This window comes from Cloeon dipterum, chromosome X (assembly GCF_949628265.1).
Source record: "Cloeon dipterum chromosome X, ieCloDipt1.1, whole genome shotgun sequence".
In the NCBI taxonomy this organism is placed as follows: Eukaryota; Metazoa; Arthropoda; class Insecta; order Ephemeroptera; family Baetidae; genus Cloeon; species Cloeon dipterum.
This window is the reverse complement of record NC_088790.1, coordinates 20,969,112-20,989,586: the sequence shown is the minus strand read 5'-3', so window position 1 is coordinate 20,989,586 and position 20,475 is coordinate 20,969,112. Positions and strand designations below refer to the sequence as shown.

The following is a 20,475-nucleotide window of genomic DNA, read 5'->3' as shown; positions in this document are numbered from 1 at the left end:
TCCTAGTCATGGGTGTTTGGCGACAATGAATGTTTTGTGTTTTTTCTGGGACATTTTGGCACTCGCTTTAAATGTTTTTGGAAAATTCGCTTAACGTTTGGTTTTTGATGATTTCTCGAATGGTCTGCGTTGCATTGAGTAGCATCCCTTAGTATAGTACTAGTATCTTTTTTAATTGAGCTAAATGAAAATGTTTTGCAAATGCAGAGAACCCTATAAATTGAATATGACTGGTTGTAACCTAGTTTCAAACTTGAGAAAAACACATTGAATCACAAATTTTCAACAAAATTATTTAATTAAAACGATGTTTTAGTGGAGAATATTATGTTCTAAAAAAACAACTTTGTGCTCAATTCAAATCAGGGAAAAACAAAAATATTTACTCTGAAATAAAATACATATAGCCTCTTTTACCTCAAATTTCAAGCATCAATTTAGATTATTTCCCAATTTAATTTAATTTGATGCAATCATTTTTGAACGTTTAATTTTTTTTTCAATTTCCGTTTGAATTAAACAAAATCCAAATTTAACGAAACAAAGTTATGCTTTCTGGATTGACGCCAACGTGCGTTGGGAACTGAAAAATCTATATTTCCCGTAATGCTGCAAAAAGCAAAGGGAGCCGCAAACATGAGCGACTCTTGGCTTGTTTTGAAACTGCCCCAATAAAACCAGGTGGTTGCAAAAGACTTTCAAGTGGTGTGCCCTATTTTAAAATATGCTGTTACGGCTATATAGTCTTTGAAAGCTGTAGAGTTAATTTTCACAATATCTTCTATTTTGAGAACTGCGCAACAAAGGCGGCTTGGCAAAATCGGTGTAAAATTACTGCTCACAGAGGAGCGACGTGATGAAAAATTAACACCGAGCTGCTGATGAATTGGTTGTTAAACGTTTACAGCCCACGAGTGATTAAACGCGGCGAGGGCGTGCGTCGGTCGTGACTTATAAGAGAAATCAATTTAATATTCACCGAATAAAAGCAATTTCACGGTTGTTTGGGACGATTTTTTTTAACAGAAAAGGAAAACAATTTGCTCCGCGCGTGTGTATAATTACAAAACGAGGATTTCTCCCTGCAGCCCACACCAGCGCTGGAGCCAAAAAAGAAGCAGCGTCAGCTGGCGATGAGCGCGCGGATGGGACGCGTTTGATATTTTTTATTTGTTACAAATATAAATCCTCGCGACCCCAAAATACACGCACGTGAGCAACAAAAAATTCGAATCCGATTTGAATCGAATGGAGCGGATTACGTTATTTGAATGACGGCTCAATCCATTGCTGTCAGCACAGCTGGGTCCCAACGCAAAGGTCAGCCGACTCACCTTGGAAGAGTTAAAAACGCCGCTCCTTGAGTGTTATTCCATTCGGTCACTTGCACTCAAACGGCGAAATGTTTGCCCCCGCGTCCTCGGGGCTTTCGACACTTGCTGCGAGTGCGGAAAAAGGTGCACTGCACAGCGCTCTGCGTTAACTCCGCGCGACTACGCTCTTTGGCCGGCGTTTTATGAATGGTGGGAGATGGGAAATCAACCGGCCTGCTTGCCGACAGCAGTTTTTAGCGCCAGATCTCCGAGTAGGGCGACTATCTCCCATGACACCAAGCCGCAAAGGGGAATACGCTGCTGCTATAATTATTTGTATTGTCTTTCAGACAAAAGTCGCACCGCTCTCCCAAGACGAAAAAATTTGGTTCTGATTTTTATTGAAACAATTGATCAAAAGACACAATAAAAATCAATTGAATTACTAAGCGACGCTGACGTCTATTTTCCACCACGGTTTAACGGTTGAATTTAAAAATTCATAATAACAGTAAATTAATTTGGGAGGTTTAGTGAGCGATAATTAACTAAATAAGGCTCCATTGTATCAATTTCTCCCAGCAACACACCTCTCTTGTTGGGTCTTTAATTAATTATAAATTCAATTTGGAGCTTGTTTTATACTTGGATATAAACTTTCCATGAGATCAATTTCAATAATTCGAACTTTTGCTTGCAAGTGAGTTTGATACTTATTACTCTCTTTTTAATTAAACATCTAATTCAAGAAAACAGCTGGCATTTGCATAGAAAAATATTTTATTGAAAATTAAGAATAATCAAATATTTAATAGCAATTAAAGCTACAAGGAAGAGTGCCTAGTTAAACACAATTCCAACGTTGTTTCGCAAGTAAAGCTGCTCTTCTTCTTCTTTTCCATTCCATTCCCATCGGTTTTGCTGTGCATCGAATTAATTTCTATGTCATCGATAAAATTCTGATGACTGGAGTGGTCGGTATCTATTTCATTTCAACGCATAAGGGACAATCGCATCACAAGACGTGGCGCGGTTTAGAATTTCCATAGTCAGACATCTTCTGCTCTCCTCTCCTTGAATGAGTGTGGACTTGACATGTTTCATTATTTTCACTAGTATTCAACTACACGCGCTTTCCCACTGATATCACACTAGATTGAGCAATCATTGAATTACACACGTCAGGTAATTCAACCACTCTCAGTTGTTGAGTTGTTTCAAATTCAGCTGCTTGCCACGTGCAAATCACCTTCACAAAATCTAATATGAGATTTTTTTCTCTGAAAAAAGTTTGAAATATTTTTCCTCAATTTATTTATTAAATAATACTACTTGAAGAATAATGAAAATTACGAATAAATTAATCATTATAATGCTGTATTATTTTATTTCATCCCTCTGTATTTATCAAAATTTTTATTGAGTTTGTTTGGTGGATAATTACTTCCCCTGATAATGACCGGTGGCAAAAAGGAAGTTGTCCATCACGCGTCACTCAACTTTGTCAGCGAGTGACCGATGTGAAAGTAATCAGCACCCATTAGCATTTAGATTTTGTTTTTTATATTATGTAAGTGCGTGTGTACTTGAAGCTTCGAAGACGCCGTGAGGATCAGCAGTTTATCATGTGCTTGAACCTTCGCATATGCTATAGGGGAGCCTGAGTCACATGTCGTGTTTTCAACAAGATGCAAACAAGCCTCAGTTGACGAATGACGAAGAAAGCTATTGTTAATTCGTTTATGTGGGCTGGAAAAAGACACTAGAATGAAAGAGATGCATGGTTCAAGCGAGGCTCATTTCGATTCCAGCGCACGGTGGCTTTTGAAGGACGTGTCAAGCATATTTTAGCACAAAGCGTAGATGAGTGTATATGCGGCAACAGCTATAATAGTTTATATTTGCATACAGCTCGTCACCGATGGCATGTTCAATAACACGGATTTTGCAAACAGAGATAGCAGTGATTTCATTTTTAATGCGCATTGAAAAAGTCATTGAAAAAAGCTGATTGATATTTTGCTCATGCTTAAGCATGAAATTTGCACAGTCGGTATCGAATAAAATTAAAATTCTTTGAATTCTTTGTGCCTTTCTTGGGATTTAGGATGTTAAGTAAAACCACTAGTTATGTATATGTCTTATTTAATACCTTAGACAGAAGCATCACCAAGGAATCATTGAAACAGACAGCAAATTAAAGACTTAAATTGACATCGCGGCCAAAACGGATTCACAAGAGTAGCATTGTGAAGCCCTATATAAAGCAGCAGCATAGTTTTGTTCTCTGACGAGCGCACTTGTAAAACCGCAAAACGAGCAGGCTGCTCTTCGCTCGAACCACGCACCAGAAAGAATTCTTAATGATCACACAAATTATAATAAAAACTCAAAAAGTGCCACATAAATTATTTATCTCCGGTCGTCAAAGGTGGAATTTCTGAAGTAATATAACGAGCGCGTGGATAATAAAAGTTTCACACACACGTACAATTCCCTGATCTTTTTTTCTGCGCCTATTTACTTCTGTGAATTTCACCGGCTGAGGGGTCAACCTCCTCCATAAGAGTATGTCCTCTGAAGAGTCACTGTAACGGGCGATGATTAGGCAAAAGCGGCCACGTTCGTATTGGAAAGAGCAAGTAAGAGACGTCCCAAAGCAATCAGCATAACAATCAAAATACGTCAACTTCCAGACTGTATGTATCCACCGCGACGCGTGTTATCTTCATGCCTGAGACGCACTCATTCCTCGCGCATCGCGGTAAAATAATCTGCCATCTCGCCTGCTCATTAAGGTGCAGATGTTTTTTTTTCTTGGAATGAGCCCGGCCCTTGTGTCGGCGGCGGAAAAAGCAGGCTTATATTGCTCAGCCAAAGGAACGAAACGAATCACACTCTGGCGAGGAAAAGGCCTCGCTCTTGTGAAATCTTAAAAGCAATAAAAAATCATTCGCAAGAAGCATTTCGAATTTTCGGATTCGCGCAAGAAATTTGTTTGCTGTTGAAAGTGCTGAAACTAAAGCGGTTATTTAAGTTGCTGAAAGAAAAGCACTTTATTTTTTTCTTCTGCCTATAAAATAAAATATCCAGGAACCCTTCTTGAAGTTCCATGCTTATTTATATTTTTTTCACTTAAAACAACGCAATAATTTGAAAACTTTGTCTTGAATTATATATTCTACTGATTTTACTTTTTCCATTCACACAATTAAGTAGTTGAAATAAATATAAAGTTTTTACAACTGTTGCAAATTCGATATTTGCGTAAATTCTCATCGCTCTAAACAAACAACTTTATAGTACAGCTGTTAGAAACAAAACTAAAGTTACTTAAATTCAGTTCGGCTTATTTCACCAAAACAAGTCATCACATCTTGCTCCGCTCTGTTTCATTTATATTTTGTTAAAGAGGCTATTAAAACGCGAAAAATTAATTTTGCCTCTTCGTGTCTCAAAAGACTGTGTGATCTTCTGCATCATCAGTTTCAAGATGCAAAATGATACTTTGGAATAGAAAAAAGTACCCAGTTTTATTTTTGTTAAATCATATACGTTGAAAACTGACTGCAAAATACAATAAACCATTAATTATCAGTTAAAAGTGCATGAATTTTATTTCATAGAATTTAACTAAAAATATGAGCTCGCTGACCATCAGGAGCCAAATTTTTGTAAAAGAATTTGATGAAATTCGGAAAGTATGTGTATACATACTTTAGTACATTTTTCCGCTCATCTTAAACATGTTTTTGCTTTTTGCTATTAGATATTATAAATTAAATAGCAAAAAACAACGTTTTTAAGTAAGTGTCGAGTTAATTGCCATAAGAAAAAAACTAGTTATTATTATGCCTTTTTAAAACGTGCAATAGCTTGCATAACTACATACTTAACCGACGATAACGTGCCATTTTAATAAACGTCCCAGTTTTGACCTACTTCTTTCGTGCAGATTCAGGTGCGCGTATACGTGAGGTCAAGTTTATTGCAACAGGATCCTGTCACCCGGACCGCTGCCCCCAAATCTGCGAGTGCTAAAAAGGTCAAGAGACCGGTCCTCGGCAGCTCGGAGAATTCCATATGTTTTTTATGCACTGACCAAAAGCAGAGAAGTCGCTTCGAGTATTAAAAGGGGCTATGCAGATCGCGTGCAAGACGAGCTGCAAATTGCGGCAAATTCACCCGCGCCTGCCTCCGTTTATCAGCTTAATTTTTCGTCTCGGCCAGACAATAAAGCAATATAAAGTAACTGTTGTTGTCGGTGCCGCTGGACCTCAGGCCTCCTCATGCATAACATTACGTTCGGCGAGATGGCTTATAATTTGTTTGGCAGCAGCGTATTTATGGGCTCACCATAAAATGAAATTATACGATTTTGAAGAGAGCAGGGACTCAGTGTGTTTTCCAAAGGCTGACTTTACAGAGGAGGCGGATGGACCAAGAGTATTTAAGTGGAGTGTGCGCGCTTTTATTGTTATTGCGCTCTGCTCTCTGAAATAAAGGTTTGCTCTGTAGTGGGCTTTGAGTGAGCTGTATGATGGACCGATTAGATATGTGCTCTCGGCATTGTCCTTTCGAGGGCTTAATTAGGACCCGCACAACAACTTTTGGTTTCTGCTTCTGCCCATGATGAGTATCATCAGTGTTTCCTCAATCATTAGTAAAATTAAGAACTTTAAATTAATGCCGATTATATCAATTTTTTTAAGTTCTGTAGAGTTTACAAAAATTCTACAATAATGTTGAAAAACCTTGACAAAGCAATTTGGCAAATACTTTCATAAAAAATCCACCAATGATGAAAATCTAGCTGAATTTTTGTAAAAGGAGCATATAATACAATGGAGGCAGAAAAAGTATACCGGGGGTTTAACAAGAGTCTTACACTTTTGTATAGGTGCAAATGAAGGTACGTAGAAATACACGACGGTGTCATAATTTTTCAGTTTAAATAAAATGTAGCTTCACTTGATTTTCTTTCCAATCGTGATATGCAGACCAGACGATCTTTTTCAGCGAACAGTTATTTTAAATTTACTACAATTCTCTTCTTGAGATGTGACCTTCTGTTTTATTGGCTCAGAATACGCCTGATCTAAAGCCTGAGGAACATAAACAGTGACTGCTTAATGGGAATATATTTATTTTCAATTTTTTACTAATAGCAATAAACGGGTCATCTAGTTTCAACGCAGCACAAAATAGCTAAGAGCCAGCATTGGGTATATTTTTCTTATTTAAAAATAAATAGATTAACTGAACTAATACCGCATCCAATGAACCAGATTTTTTTTCTAGAAATAGCTATTTGGGTCTAAAATACCTTCCACAAAATGGAGCTTTTGAGGGAAAAAAGAAATCTCTTAATTAAGATTCCAACGATGCCAAACGACAAAAATCTGCTGCTCAACATCAGGGCTTCATCTGGATGCAACACAGCTAATAAAAGGATATATAGCATCATAAATATATTGACCTGCACTCTATGCGGTCGGAATGAACTCTGACACGCCTCCCGACTGCGTGGAAAATTGAGTTTGAACCGCGATCTAAATTGAGAGCGCGTCTCAGAGGATGTAGGCGTCGGCCGTAAAATATGATTTGATTATAAAACAAAATAAATAACACCCTTTCTGTCTGTCAGGCGGCTCAATGAGAGCGTGTATTATGCATGGTGGCGGCAATTTAAAAATAGACTGCGCGCAACAAGCCATGCGTCTCTGTTCGCTCGGCTCCAAAAAAGAGGAGACCATCGCTCTTCTCGACCGCTCCACTGCTGCTGGCTGAGAGAAATATGGCGAGGATTAAAAAGGAAGTAGTGGCGTGTGGGAATTGACCTTTTGACAAGCCACCGCCCGATTTTCCGTGAGGGGTGCAATTCTGCCAGAGGGTGCTCGGAGGCTATAATTGGGCCGAAAACGACAGTAAAATCCCACTCTCGGGGGCGTGAAGCGCGAGAGAGGGACACACGTTTCCTCTTCCTTTCGCCTCTGCATTGTGGTAGATCAAGAACTCGCAGTCTAGCTAGGGGACTTTGGATGAAAAGGAATGCAAGCAGTCAAGGCTGAATCAATTTCCACCAAGAGTCATTAAGTGACGCTAATCAGAGGGCAGTCGGAATTATTATTGCTGGTTCGATTGGAAGCCGAGGTGGGGAAGCAGAGAACTTATGAAAGAACCCTCTTGTGAAGACTATAAAGCAGCTGAATTTGATCTGAATGAAAAGTATCGCGACCAGTTGAAATGGGATTTTGGTGTTGAATTATCATGAATGCAAAGCGTTATGATAAAAATAAGTAGTCGAGTTACTCTTTTGCTGAGTAAGGTGTCAACTTCATTTTGACGTGGTAAAAAATATAAGGTTTTATTATCACGCGCTAAAATTGTCTTTAAATTGTCAATTTTGGTGCATGTTCCCTGAAGAAAATTTATATCCCCAACTATTGTCAGATCTTAAAAAAGAGAAGAAATAATAGTTAAGCACGATTAAAGCGGGTAAATGACGAGAATATTATTGTCAATCTCTGAATTAATTTTGCTTTCTCATTTTGGCTCATTATAGGCCAATTATGCATAACGACATCCTTGATATCTGTTGCAATTCATCTACAAAAAAATTAAATAATTATATTTTTATCTGGCAATCTTAATTTTTTTCCTCTGCTCTGCATTTCCCGTGGGCTATGAGCTCACTGGATCCCAAAAAACATGCAAAGCCGCAGAGGAGGTTGGGCCCAATTTGGCGATCTTTTTTGCCTTCCAGCACGGAAGTCTGTTATTGAAACGCCAGACATTTGTCCTTAAAGGCCGCTGGAAAGATGCGAAAACCCCGAAAACCAGCAAGTGGTGAGTGGGCGCAGGTGCGCCACTCAGCCCGTTGAGCTATTTGAGCATTAAAGTCACTTAATTAACAACAATCATAATAAAATAATAAAATATTGCTCCCAAATTTTTTCTAACCAATTTTTTCCCTTGTTTTTATTATTCATCTTAAATTAACTAAAAAAATAATTTTATAATTTGGTTCAACATAAAAAAGATTTTGCGGCGTGAAACAGGAAAATCCCGCGACTAATATTTTTTAGTTAATTTTCCTCAATATACACACAGCTCCAGGTTCTCACGATTCACATGTAAATGAAACACACACATTTAGTATTCCCGCGTGCCACCTCCACTCTCGTCAGGGTCAATGAATCCAGATTATAATTCACCATTCTCAAGAGAGAGTAAAACGAGCGCGCACCCGACTGCACTTTCAGGCCAAATGGGCTAGCGAGAACGGCTCGATTTCACAGGTGGGAAAATTGGCACCAGCACATCATGCATGTGTATGATAATGTGATTCCAGCAGAGGCGCTCTAATGATTTGCGACAACAAACTCACCATATTCAGCGGTGTGTCGGTCTGTCAGTCGGTGCTGAAGAAGGAGAAATGTGCACGATCACGTCCTTTTAGCCAACTCGTCCTCGCACCAGCGACTGCATCAACATCATCTTCTCACCAAATACAGCCGGCGACTGAAGCCACTGCTGCTGCGGCTCTTCTCGCGTCTGCCCGCTGATCTTTCTTTCGAGGGGCCGGTTTGCTCTCGCCGTGTATATATCACTCACTCGTAATCGCTTACAATCAGAAAAGCAGGGGAACTGCTCACGCACGGCGCCGAATGAATAAAGTCCTCGTGTCGCGGGATATATAATTTTCAAATTTGCGACACCGATCTGGACGCAGCATCTCTCCTCTCACGTGGAGATCAGACTAACTTACTCGCCGAGACTGCCGAGAGCCGGCAGATTCCTTTCCTTTTTTTCTCTCTCTCTCTCCTTTGGAGCGGTCGCCTGCTCTTGCTCTTCTCCGGCTTTGTTGTGTTTTTTAGTGCACGCCGCCGCTACACACACTCACTCGCCGCACATAAAAAGAAGCGGCACGGCGAATCCAGCCCGACCAATGAGGCATTATTATTGCGGCACGAAACTTCGGCCATTCACAACCACGGCGCATTAGGCGCTGGCTGGCAGTCTGCATTTTTCTCTCCGGTTGCTGAAGCTGCCTCTCAACCTGGCCGGCCTTTAATCTGCAGTTGCCACATACGGTTATGGAATTTTAACACAATCAGGGGAGCGCCGCAGCTGCACTTATATAAATGATACCTTGCGGCTGCAATGAAAACTTGAAATGACTGCAGATCTAAGTTGAAAAATAGCACATTTTGATATGGCTAAATAAAAATCGAATGTTTTATACTGGAAATAAGTGAATATTATTTATGATCAAGCTCCAATACAAGAATAAAAATACATTAGTTTCTTAGGCCAACCCCCTGGTTACCTGCAAATGTCACAAGAAAATGATTCACATTTTTTTTGTAAATGCATGGAACCCCCAAGAGCCCTCTCACAGTAACTTTTACTATACATATTTGATGGAATCATGCACCCACTCTGAATACAGTCAGAATGTTAGTGTTAAACGTCCTTAGCGGCTCCTCCAGTCCACCAGCCAACAATTTCATCAATAAAAAATTACAACTTCAAAATTAGCTAGGGTGTCATAACTTAAATTAATATTTCTGGTCATAACCAAGGTGTACCAATTTAAGACTGCGCAGCAGCCACAGTGGGACTGTATTTAACCTTCCATTTTTGAAAATTTAAAATTTTTAAGTTGTAGTGTTCTTTATGTCTTAATCGAATTTGAACCAATTATTTGTGATGTAAGATGCCTTAATGGATTCTTATGAATGCATGTAAAGTTACGACAAAAAATACATAAATTGCGTCATTTACTTTGATAGCTCCTTAAATATGAGTGTTTGCTATCCCTAATTTATTTTTTATATTTTTGATGGTTGGACCTACCGACTGCCACAAATATAATATCCAGAATAAATTAGCACAGACACAGGAAAATATCCTGACAAATAAGTTGAATTTACGGAATTTACAGTATGAGAGACGGTCCGAAATGCATTTTGTGTAAAATATGCAAATAATTATTAAATTCAGCAGTGAAATTTTGAAATAATGATTTTTTTGTGCTCTGCTAATGAATTATATGGTCATATAATTAAAATTAACGTTGTCCAAAATGATGCTACTTCTTGAAAGAATATAAATTTGATGATGCTGACTCGATTGCTTGCTCAGAAAGTCCTAAAATTTTTGATAAGCTTTCTAATAGTTCTCATATTTCAAAGCTTACCTGAGTGATCAGTTACTTCAACAAATCGCGAATTTTTGGCACTCAATTGGCTGAGGAATTTTTTCTCCTCTGATGTGATGGTTTCACCAGACTGAATGATAGCTTGCAGGATTTCCTCCTGAATAATGCAAAGTTTAATGCTGTTTCTTAGAGACCACCAATTCCACTTTTACTTTTAGAAGGTGGCATTCATTTTCTGTTATCCTGCCGTTCTTCGCATCTTTTTCCAAAGCAGCTAGCCTGGATCTCAAATCAGTTTTGTCTTTCCTCTGTTCTTTCAAGGCTGATGAAGGACAAGCTTTCAAAATCGCCTCTTTGATGGACTGTAATGATTAATGATAGTTTATATAACTGTGTTGCTATAATTTCTGGCCTCTGGGCACAATGGATGGGTCTGAGATAAGCTTGTCACCTCATGTGTACTCTCACTCTCAATGTTCCGGCCGGTTCCGGCTTAAAATTGAGGTGACATACCAAGGGAATATAAGGTGACAAGCATATCTCATTGTCAGTATTATTTTTACCAATTGTATTTCACCAAACCCGTCGACAAGAGTCATATCCCCAGCAATCAACTTTTCAAGAGTTTCATGCAGCTCTTTCAACTGCTCTGTTGTGTCTTGTTTGCATTCATTGTACTCCTCTGGGTTAAGATCGTCCCTAAAAAACACAAAATTTTGTGAGCACCCTCTGATTTTAAAAACTCTTTTGATAATTTCTAATCTATCACTAACTGCATAACAATATTTTAATGAAAAAAACAGTTGTTATTTTCTGACGTATCAATATATTTTATTTGAAAAGGTTCAATGAATCAATTTAAAAGCTTTCAAACTGAAAGTGGAATTTGACATTTTTTTTTTTAATTTTAAACGCATGTCATACTACTTACTTATATTCCTCCAATTCATTGAGTTCTTGGCACAACCGATCACATTGTGCTTGCAGTCTCTCCCTTAGCTGGGCATTCTCCTCTGTACCGTATGAAGCCATCTTTCATTGACGTTGTCAGCCTGCTAAAACAATTCAGTGTTAAAATTAAACAAGAGTGATGCATGAGGCGAAATTGCTGATGCCGAGCTCCCCCACATTATAAATCCTCTATTATAGAACACACACATCCTGCATTTTTTAATTCACGTTCAAAATCTGTATCTATGATACACAAAAGCTCTTTCCCAGTAATCGATAAATAGTTTCATAAAATCACGGATAAATTGAAGATTAAAAGAGCTCAATCATTAGAAAACTGTCCCTCTCACTTAACCTTACGATTCCAATTTATTACCTTTATTACTGATGTTGTACTGCCGTCACCTACAGTCAGACCTCGGGCCGGCACGTCTGCTGCCTTTAGCCTCTATTATTGTGCTCTCCAGTCAGCCCTCTGCCTGGGACGGCTGGTCCTTTAACAAATATTACCAACATAAGAAAAATTAATACTTCACCCTCCTCTTTAGAATTCATCATAATTTTAAAATTTATACTTGCTTAAATATTTAATAACTTAAATTCGTGTATTTGAAATTATTTTATCGAATTATTTTGATGATGTGGAGTCTCAGGTATTTTATCTGGAGTAAATTATGTTGGTAAAGTCGTGCAAAGTGGGTGTGACGTCAATAATTTTGTTTATTATTCTCTATCGTCCGTCGACCTGCGGGAAAATTGGTTCCCTGGCCGAATTGCAGCCGATTGGCCGAGAAATTGTTTTCTTTGAAACGAAAAATGCTTGCAAAACTGGGATCAAGCTCGAGTTTCGCGTGAAAGCTAAAACGTGAGTGAAATCAATAGAATTAATTTTTTCCACACGCTCGCTCCTAATTTCCAAAACTCATTATAATTTGTATCGTTTCCTGTTCCCTGTTTAAATTATTTTACTCCAGTTCGATTGTGTGCTAAAGCACAGTACATTTTTCAGGCAGAGCAAACTTACCAATCATGATCGACAAGCTCGGGAAAAAATGTCATCTGTTCAGGTGCAGACCGCGGATCCATTTCACCTTGTTCGCGATTGCCTGTGTGGCTCTTGTCCTCGTCGTTTATCGCCTCTCAAGTGACCAAAATCTGATTGACCGAGAAAACATGGTTTGTCATTACGGCCAATTTTAATTTTGCTCAAATATTGTTGTTTTATTGGAATTTCTGGTTTTCAGAGCGGTCAGGCATTCGCAAGTAGCAATGATCACTCTTCAAATTATATTGGGGAAGTTTTCCTGGAGTCTGCAAGACGAGGTCACTTAGATGCCAATTATGATCCTTCATTTTCTGTTGACGCTCTAGGCACTCAGAGGATTGTGCACTTGGATTTAAAGGCAAGCTGCTATATGGAACAAAAAATCAGCTCAGTCAGATGATTGCTTTTTAAGGGCACGGTTGTACAAGGGTTTCTACATTATTTAATAATCAGAAAGATTTACAGTTGAGCTTGGGCTATAAATAACATCCTGTCTGATGTGTGTTACTGATTATTGAACAATTTTTCATGCCATGTATAGACTTTTCATATTGAGCCATATATTTGTTTTATATAAAATTCATGATGTCAAATTTTTCATTTGACTGTTGCAATTATTCATTTTTAAATTTTAAACGTGATTCCTGACTGAGTTTCGTCAGATTTTCTCAAATATCAGATCTCATAATGGCAAAATACTTGAAAATTTCAGGGTGCACCTCCTAGAGTATCGTACTTTGCTGAACTGTTTCCGTTGTTAAGGAGGTTGGGTGCGACGGGCTTACTCATAGAATATGAAGACATGTTTCCCTACACTGGTGTTTTGGCCGACGTGCCAGCCTTTAACTGCTATTCTCAGGCCGATATCAGAGAAATCGTGAATTTGGCTGAGAAAAACAGGCTAGAGGTCATTCCACTTGTTCAGACTTTCGGCCACCTGGAATTTCTTCTTAAACTTCGACCTCATAGCAAACTTAGGTAAAGGTTTTCAGCATTGTCAAAACGTCTTCAACTATGAAAATTATTTCCTTCAGGGAAAATTATCGTTATCCACAAGCTATCTGCCCTTCACACAACAAAACCTTTCCGCTTTTGACTGCAATGGTGGATCAAGTTTTGCAGCTGCATCCACACACCAAAAAACTTCACATTGGATGCGATGAAGTGAGTCTAAAATTTAAATTCCATGTGATAGCTAGTCAAATTTATAAAAAAATTTATGAAGAAATGCGCCATTAATAATTTAGAGTTCAATAAGTGTTAGACTAATTATTTCAGGAACTCTATGGCTGTTCTAATAATAGAAACATTATTTTCCTTAAGTAATAAATCACTTGAATAAGGTCGCTCAAGACTGTCCAAGGTAGTTTTGCCCAATTCCCGAGTTTCGTTTTGAAGGAATTTTAGACATTATTTCAACTCCGAAAGTTAGTTTTAAGTTGCAAGAATGGTATTGCAAAAATTATGCTCATTTATTGCATTTGAATTAGTAACTGGTTGACTGAAAATCCCAGTTTAAATTGAAGAGTTTGATTTTTATCAATTGAATCATTTTTCCCCAAAAATTGAGAAAATTAATTTCACCAGCAATGTTGCAACAATTTCCTGAATGAAATATTGAAAATTTTAATTAAAATTTGTGGAAATTTTTTTTTAAATTGAGCGGATTGGATGTAAAAGATGATAAAATGAATAACTTAGGTTTACCAACTTGGAGACTGCCCTCGTTGCGTGTCTGTGATGGGCCAGGAGCACTGGAGCAAAATTGACCTCTTCCTGAGCCACGTGTCACGCATCGCGGGTGTGGTGGCCGCGAGAGGTGTCAAGCCGCTAGTCTGGGATGACGAGCTACGCAAGGCCACGCCAGAGCAGCTCAGCTCGTGGGGCCTGCCTGACCTCGTGACCCCTGTGGTATGGAAGTATACCAACGATGTCGCCCAGTACTTGCCCCCCGAGTTCTGGAGCAAACTTTCTGACGCCAAACTCACTCCAGTCTACGCTGCGTCAGCGTTTAAAGTAAGAATGAGTAAAATAATCGTTTTGGGAAGTTTTCACACCGCTTTCATTATTCCAGGGTGCAACCGGTGCTGATCAAGATGTCCCCGACATTCTCTATCATTTGGAAAACCACAGATCGTGGGCCCAAGTTGCTAGTAATGCGCAAAAGAATTACGGTGTTCAATTTCAAGGGATCATTCTGACTGGGTGGCAGAGGTGAGTGGCTACTTAAACCTTTGGCTGAATATCATTACAATTAAAAGGGATGTGAAATTTGAATATGTTTTTCATAAATCTGCAGTTCATTTTTTAGTGAATTTTAAAGCAAAGATGAATTGAAATCTCACACATTTGATAATTGTGTGTTAGTTTAATACTGTGTAAAACAAAATAAAACGTGTTTTGTCTTCTTTATTCTGTTTTCTAAATTAAAGCCAGCCGTTTGCTCGCATTGTTAAGGCACTCTCAGGAGTGTCAAAGCAATGTGAGGTATTTGAGCAGTTCGGAGATCTAATACTGGCTACCCAATGTCAGAGATGGCAAAAAGTGACTCGAAATGCTCAAAATTGCTCAACGGGCTGGGAGGCGCACTGGCGCAGACTCGCTACTTGCTGGTTTGCACCTTTCCAGCATGCGTGATTTGGCTTCACGGGACGAATGTCTAGCGTTTCAATGCAGTCCTCGGAGCGGAGGCAAGTGGCCCTTGAGTGGGCTGGGTCCCTGTGCGCCCATGTTATTCGTTCGCGGTGTTATTGGGACGCGGGTTTCGGCATTCGTGCTAGTGCAGTGCGCGCCCTTCCCGGTCGTCGGACAGGGATGAAAATAGCAATAAAAAATAAACAAATAAAATGCGTGGTAACAAAGGGAATGTTGTTATCAGACTATGTAAATTACATTTAAAATTATATCATCAAAAGATAATTTTTAACCTACTCTTAAAATGTTCTATATAAATTAGTAAAAAAGCTGAGCCTGTGAAAGGTCAATAAGTTTGTTTTAAGAATCGCGAAAATTTGAATTGTTAAAAGCCAAATTTGTATCCATATATCTGAGATATTTGAGGGGAAACAGGCTTAAATTTCTTAGAAAATGTATTTAATAATTATCTCTTATTTTCAGGTACGACCATTTCGCCGTATTGTGTGAGTTGCTTCCCGTCGGAATCCCATCGTTAGCCGCTGATTTGGCACTCTTGGCTGGGGCGAGTGGCGAGGCCATGGCCCTGAGCAAAGCTCGATCCATGCTTAACTGCCAGGGTAGCCTTGAAATGGCGCTCAAGTACCCTGCCGCAGGACTCCGCTGTAACTACCCTGGTAGTGAGGTTCTTGAAGCTGTTCTGCGCTTGAAAGCACTGAAAAAGGAACTAGCGAAATTGCAGGTAATTTTCAATTAGATGCAAAAAGGCCAATGAATGAAAACTATCTCTATTTATCATTAAATTATTGTCATTGGCAAGAAAGTCGCATGAAAAATGTGTTTAAAACTCTCAGAATCCGTAAAAATCGATTCCAAATCCGGCTCATTTGATAAAGTCATTAATTCTTACTAGCACGTCACATAAGGCTTGGGCTCTCACTTTGCTTGCTGTCTTACTCCCTACTAACTTTATTCACTCTCACGCATGCTCTCCTACGCAATCTATAAATCGTGCGGGTATAGTTCAAAAGTTTGGATCATGAATATATGTAATAATTCTGTCTAAAAAGAAAAACTCGTTTTTATCCAAAGTAATGAGAAGAAATGTAAATGACAAAAGTAACTGGATTTGGCCCTGTAGAAATTTCCACTATGGTTAAAATTAACCAAAGAATTATTATCGTTTTCAGGAGGAATCAACTGTGAAAGGATGGATGACTGAGTACAACATGAAGCACAACTTTTCATCGCCGACTTACGTGGAGCACGCGACTGCAGAGCTGGACCGCTTCCGGGCGGAGCTGTTGTACATTGAGCGAGATATTCGCAGCTCTATGGCATCCGTTTACGATAAATACACCGCTGAAGAATGGGTCAAAAGCTACATTCGGCCAATTGGCGAGAACCTGCAGCAGGTGTACGACGCGCGAGAGCGAATTTTGTCCAAAGAAGACTGGCCGAGGAGACCCCTAGATATATAATTAGCTTTGTTTGAAGATATCTCCTACCGATTCCCGAGTATGTTCACTGTGATATTGAAGGTGACAGAAATAGAGGGTGTGAATTTTTGACTGGCCAATGCTACCCGCCTGTCGATAGGCATTTAGAGGTGATTCAAACGAGATATGCATTGCACATGCGTGATTTGTACAAATTTAGATTTACCTCATCATCGCAAAAATCGTTGGTGTGTGTTTTTGAATGTGAATTTCATCTTTGAATCTTACCAGATATTCGACTAGTCATCCATTTTCTTGCTGTTTGAGCTTGTAAATATACAAAAATTATTGAAAAAGTTAGATCTGTATCTCAAACCTAGGGGTTTGCTTTTACAGCACGGTTTATGTGGATTTTTTATAGATATTGGCCAGCACCTTCATAGAACTTACTAACACAGCCACTGATGGTATTCTGCTGTTGGCCAAGCCTCAGTTGAGATTGTTCTGGTTGACATTTGATGAGATTTTATTGAGGACAACTAAGTGTCTGTTCATTTTACTGAATCGTCTGATATTTTGTCGTATTAATTTGTGTACTGTTAGTAAAAAATCTTTTGGTCATAAGAAAAATTTCTGCTTGAATTTTAGTGTTAGTCACTTCAATTTGTTTGCATGAGAAATTTTATAGTATTTTTACGCATGTATACACGCATGCTACAACTGTTTTGTCATTGTGTATGTCCAAAAATTTAATGCCACTGCTGAAGCGGAACTAAGACACGATCTGTTGTATTTTGACACAAATCTTGAAATTATGTAATATTGATGTTGCATTTGTTGAAATATGCAAAATAAAGTTTGACTCGAATTTACCTTATGAAAATGCAGAATTTGGAAAATAGCTGTCTTCGCTAAAATTCCCCAGTCCCTCCATTAATAAATAGCTATATAGCTACGATGACATTGCTGTTTTCTCACCAAGCCTCTCTGTGCGTTTATATATTTTCTTTGATCGGCAAAGAAATAATGTTGTGGCTTTTAAATTCAGGGGCGTGATTGATGACACAAGTCCGATATATTGGATTGCCGCCCCAGCGGAAAAACACAAAAGCAGGGGGGCAATAAAATTTCCACTGTGGCCAGCGGCGGTACTTTGAAGCGAAAATTCACCCGTTCACGGAGCAGCGAGCGCTATATACTACTTCATCTTGCGCCGGGGCCCGAAAATCCTATAAGGCTGGCAAACTGACAGCTTTGACATGCGAGTTTTTATATTAGAGTACAGGGCGCTTTGCGCAAGAAAATGATGATCTCCAGCCGCCCCCGACACAAAACCCCGGGGGATTTCGCGTCTAGGCGTAATCCACTGTGGAAATATATATGAAAGGAAGCGTGGGAAGCGGGTGTTTTGCGGCATGCCTGAGTCGTCGCACTTTTGCCCTCATCCATTGTGCGTCGTCAGGCGCACATTATTTACCCGCTTCGCTAATCTCCCAGGCCGGTGGTCAATTTTTTGTCTGCATCTTTTTGACAGACAGGAGACACTTCGCAAAAACGAATCCAACGTGATAAAGTTATGTGTTTGACAAAATCGTTCGGAAAAGGTCTCTGCTCGTTTTGTAGTTCTTGAAACTCTATGATTCTCCAAATTTCAAGGCCCATTTGGTATTCTTGGTAATACTTATACGTTTTCAAAGTGGGTGTTTGGTTGGTTTATCTCTTTTCAGAATAATGGTGACGACCTCCTTGATAGTGAATATGCAACTCACAAAAACTTCCTGTTCCAATAACATCGCGAAGAGATTACATAATGGACTCACGAGTCCCATTGGTGGAAACAAGTCCAGAGAAGGACCCAATTCCTATTTCCTAGTTTAGTTAGCCTAACTGCTTCTCACGTGCATTAATTCCTTTTTTATTGTGAGAAGCAATGAATGGATGGAACCTATGCAACCCGCTGGATTAGAATGTCGAGCGGATTACATAAAAGCTACAGATTTTATAAGTTTTGTTCATTCTCTCAAGAGAATAATGTTGCAGCTCTCAAGGAATATCTTAATGTAAAATCTAAGATAATTTGCTAATATTTGTTTTGATTTAATATCTTTTATATTTACACGAGATAAAAGAGGTTCCCCAACAGGATAAATGTTTTTCCTCTCGTCAGTTATAGCGGCCAAATGTAATTTTAGTAGTCCCAAGGGACCCTCGCTGACTCAGAAATTGGTAAGCTGGGAGCGCTGATGTGGCATTGAGGAAGATGAAGTGGAAATTTAGGAAGTTTTTTTTATGAAAGTAAATATATTGTTTTTGTAGACAGAAAAAAACGAAGAGATGTAGTGTTCAGTTAAAGTTAAATTCCAATTATACCCGTTCTTGCAACAAAATTATGTATTAAGATCCGTAAAGAATGGTATTGGCAGAAAACTCAACTTTTAAATTAATTTGCAATATACTTCAAACCAGCTATACAAAGCTAAATTTTTAGAGTACTTTCTGTTAAGAAAATTTTTAAGTACAATTGATTCGTCCCAAACTATGATTTAAATAATGATATTTTATGTGAGGATACTGAGGATAAAATAATTAAAATGGTTATCAAAAAAGTTAAACACACGGTTAAAGCCCCGCTCGTGTTTTTCGGAATAATCAATAGCTCGCGGATTAGGGCGGAAAGCTCGTTCCGGGAAGTTGTTCTGCTCAGATGGATTAACCGAAATATATGTTTAATCCTGCAGGAGAAACAGCAGCTTTCGGTCCTCCGCTCTCCTGGGATCAATTTTATCGCAATCAACGCGCACTGAGGCTGCGAGAAGCGAGAGACAGGCCGCACGCGTCTAGCTTTGTTTCTAGCACGCTGCGTCACGGCCGTCTAAATACCCTTATTATTATGACAAATGTGCTCGCATTTGTACGCATCAAGCGAAGCGAAAGGGATGTTTTGTACCGCACAGTGACGGGTAAGGGTGCCACGGCCGCCGGACATTACACTCGCACAATTTAGCAGCCACATTGAACACTGGCTAATATACACATTTAGGTTTGTCTGGGGGTTGGTTGCATTTTGAAGAAGCAGGGAACTATTAATTATTGAATTACATAGTTTGAAATTTTATCCAACATGATGAAATTTTGCCAACATGTTTAAGTTTTTCAAGGCATGAATGATGTTAACATAAAATGCGTCAAAAAATATCAACACGCAATAAATTTTATGAATAGGGAAATTACAAAAATGTTGTTTAAAACAAAATTAAAATCCTATTTTAAATTCATTGCTTTTCAATGATAGTTTTGTACAACTTGCGTTTTTTAACATCTGCTCATGGTGCATGAAAGCAATGTGAATTTACCTAAGTGGTGCTGCTCACTATCGGAGCCGGCGCGAAACAAAAAGTTCGTGCTGCTTTGTCGTGAAACTCTAGACACGGGGCTGGGTCCATTGTTGCAGAGCCCCTCGCTGAGCCGAGAGATAAACCCATTTTTGATTAATGCACTTCAATTTTTCACCAGGGCCTCCGCAGCAGGAACCAGATGCAGAAATTCATCATCCGGCCCACACCGCACTTTTTCTCGGCACTCTGCACGCCGAGAGGGAAAGCTTTTATCCGCTATTAAAAAACAAAGAGGGAGGATGAAAAAGTACCGTTGCGTATTTAGTGTAATTCGTCTTTCCAGGCCGCGCGTTGCAATCCTTTTACTAGCAAGATTGATTGTTGCTTTTTAGCTCGCGTTTGCTAATCCAAATAAAACGCCGAGTTTTTTCAGTATTTAATTATAAAAGGGAGGACTTAGCACGATTTAAAATTCCCTTAAAACTGGAATTATTTGGAAACTTTTATTTTCTCAAAACTCAAAACTAGTTTCAAATAATTTCAAAACTATACAAAGGCATATTTTTTCATAATTTGTCCCAATATTTCGTCT

General features: G+C 38.9%; 3 protein-coding genes across 33 annotated transcripts in view; 1 reads left to right on the top strand and 2 right to left on the bottom strand.

The window, feature by feature from the left end:
* The window catches only part of LOC135945391 (coiled-coil domain-containing protein AGAP005037), a 99,059-nt gene extending 89,876 nt beyond the window's left edge, over positions 1 to 9,183 (bottom strand). For 8 of the 30 annotated variants that reach the window (XM_065493028.1, XM_065493037.1, XM_065493042.1 and 5 more), the window contains exon 1: positions 8,704 to 9,180. The gene's annotated coding sequence lies outside the window, so the exon portion shown is untranslated. Of the gene's footprint in view, positions 1 to 1,334; positions 1,511 to 8,703 lie in introns of those variants that run through there. The other 22 variants (XM_065493038.1, XM_065493041.1, XM_065493043.1 and 19 more) reach the window with 6 other exon arrangements.
* Positions 9,184 to 9,553: 370 nt separating this feature from the next.
* On the bottom strand, positions 9,554 to 11,889 carry LOC135945397 (protein LZIC-like). 2 transcript variants are annotated; one of them, XM_065493067.1, is made up of 6 exons: positions 11,807 to 11,889; positions 11,411 to 11,534; positions 11,043 to 11,178; positions 10,692 to 10,841; positions 10,519 to 10,636; positions 9,554 to 10,469 (listed from the first exon to the last, which is right to left on the bottom strand). In XM_065493067.1, the coding sequence occupies exons 2-6, from the start codon at positions 11,509 to 11,511 to the stop codon at positions 10,411 to 10,413; spliced, it is 564 nt and encodes a 187-aa protein (XP_065349139.1). In that variant the 5' UTR covers positions 11,512 to 11,534; positions 11,807 to 11,889; the 3' UTR covers positions 9,554 to 10,410. The 2 variants fall into 2 exon arrangements, with proteins under 2 accessions (XP_065349139.1, XP_065349140.1); XM_065493068.1 differs by having other exon boundaries at positions 11,411 to 11,531; positions 11,807 to 11,838.
* Positions 11,890 to 12,131: 242 nt separating this feature from the next.
* On the top strand, positions 12,132 to 17,431 carry LOC135945395 (hexosaminidase D-like). The gene is made up of 9 exons (XM_065493065.1): positions 12,132 to 12,295; positions 12,440 to 12,606; positions 12,675 to 12,833; positions 13,188 to 13,453; positions 13,510 to 13,639; positions 14,177 to 14,491; positions 14,550 to 14,689; positions 15,593 to 15,851; positions 16,300 to 17,431. Exons 2-9 carry the CDS (start codon positions 12,460 to 12,462, stop codon positions 16,588 to 16,590), a joined length of 1,707 nt encoding a protein of 568 aa, XP_065349137.1. The 5' UTR covers positions 12,132 to 12,295; positions 12,440 to 12,459; the 3' UTR covers positions 16,591 to 17,431.
* The last annotated feature ends 3,044 nt before the right edge of the window (positions 17,432 to 20,475 follow it).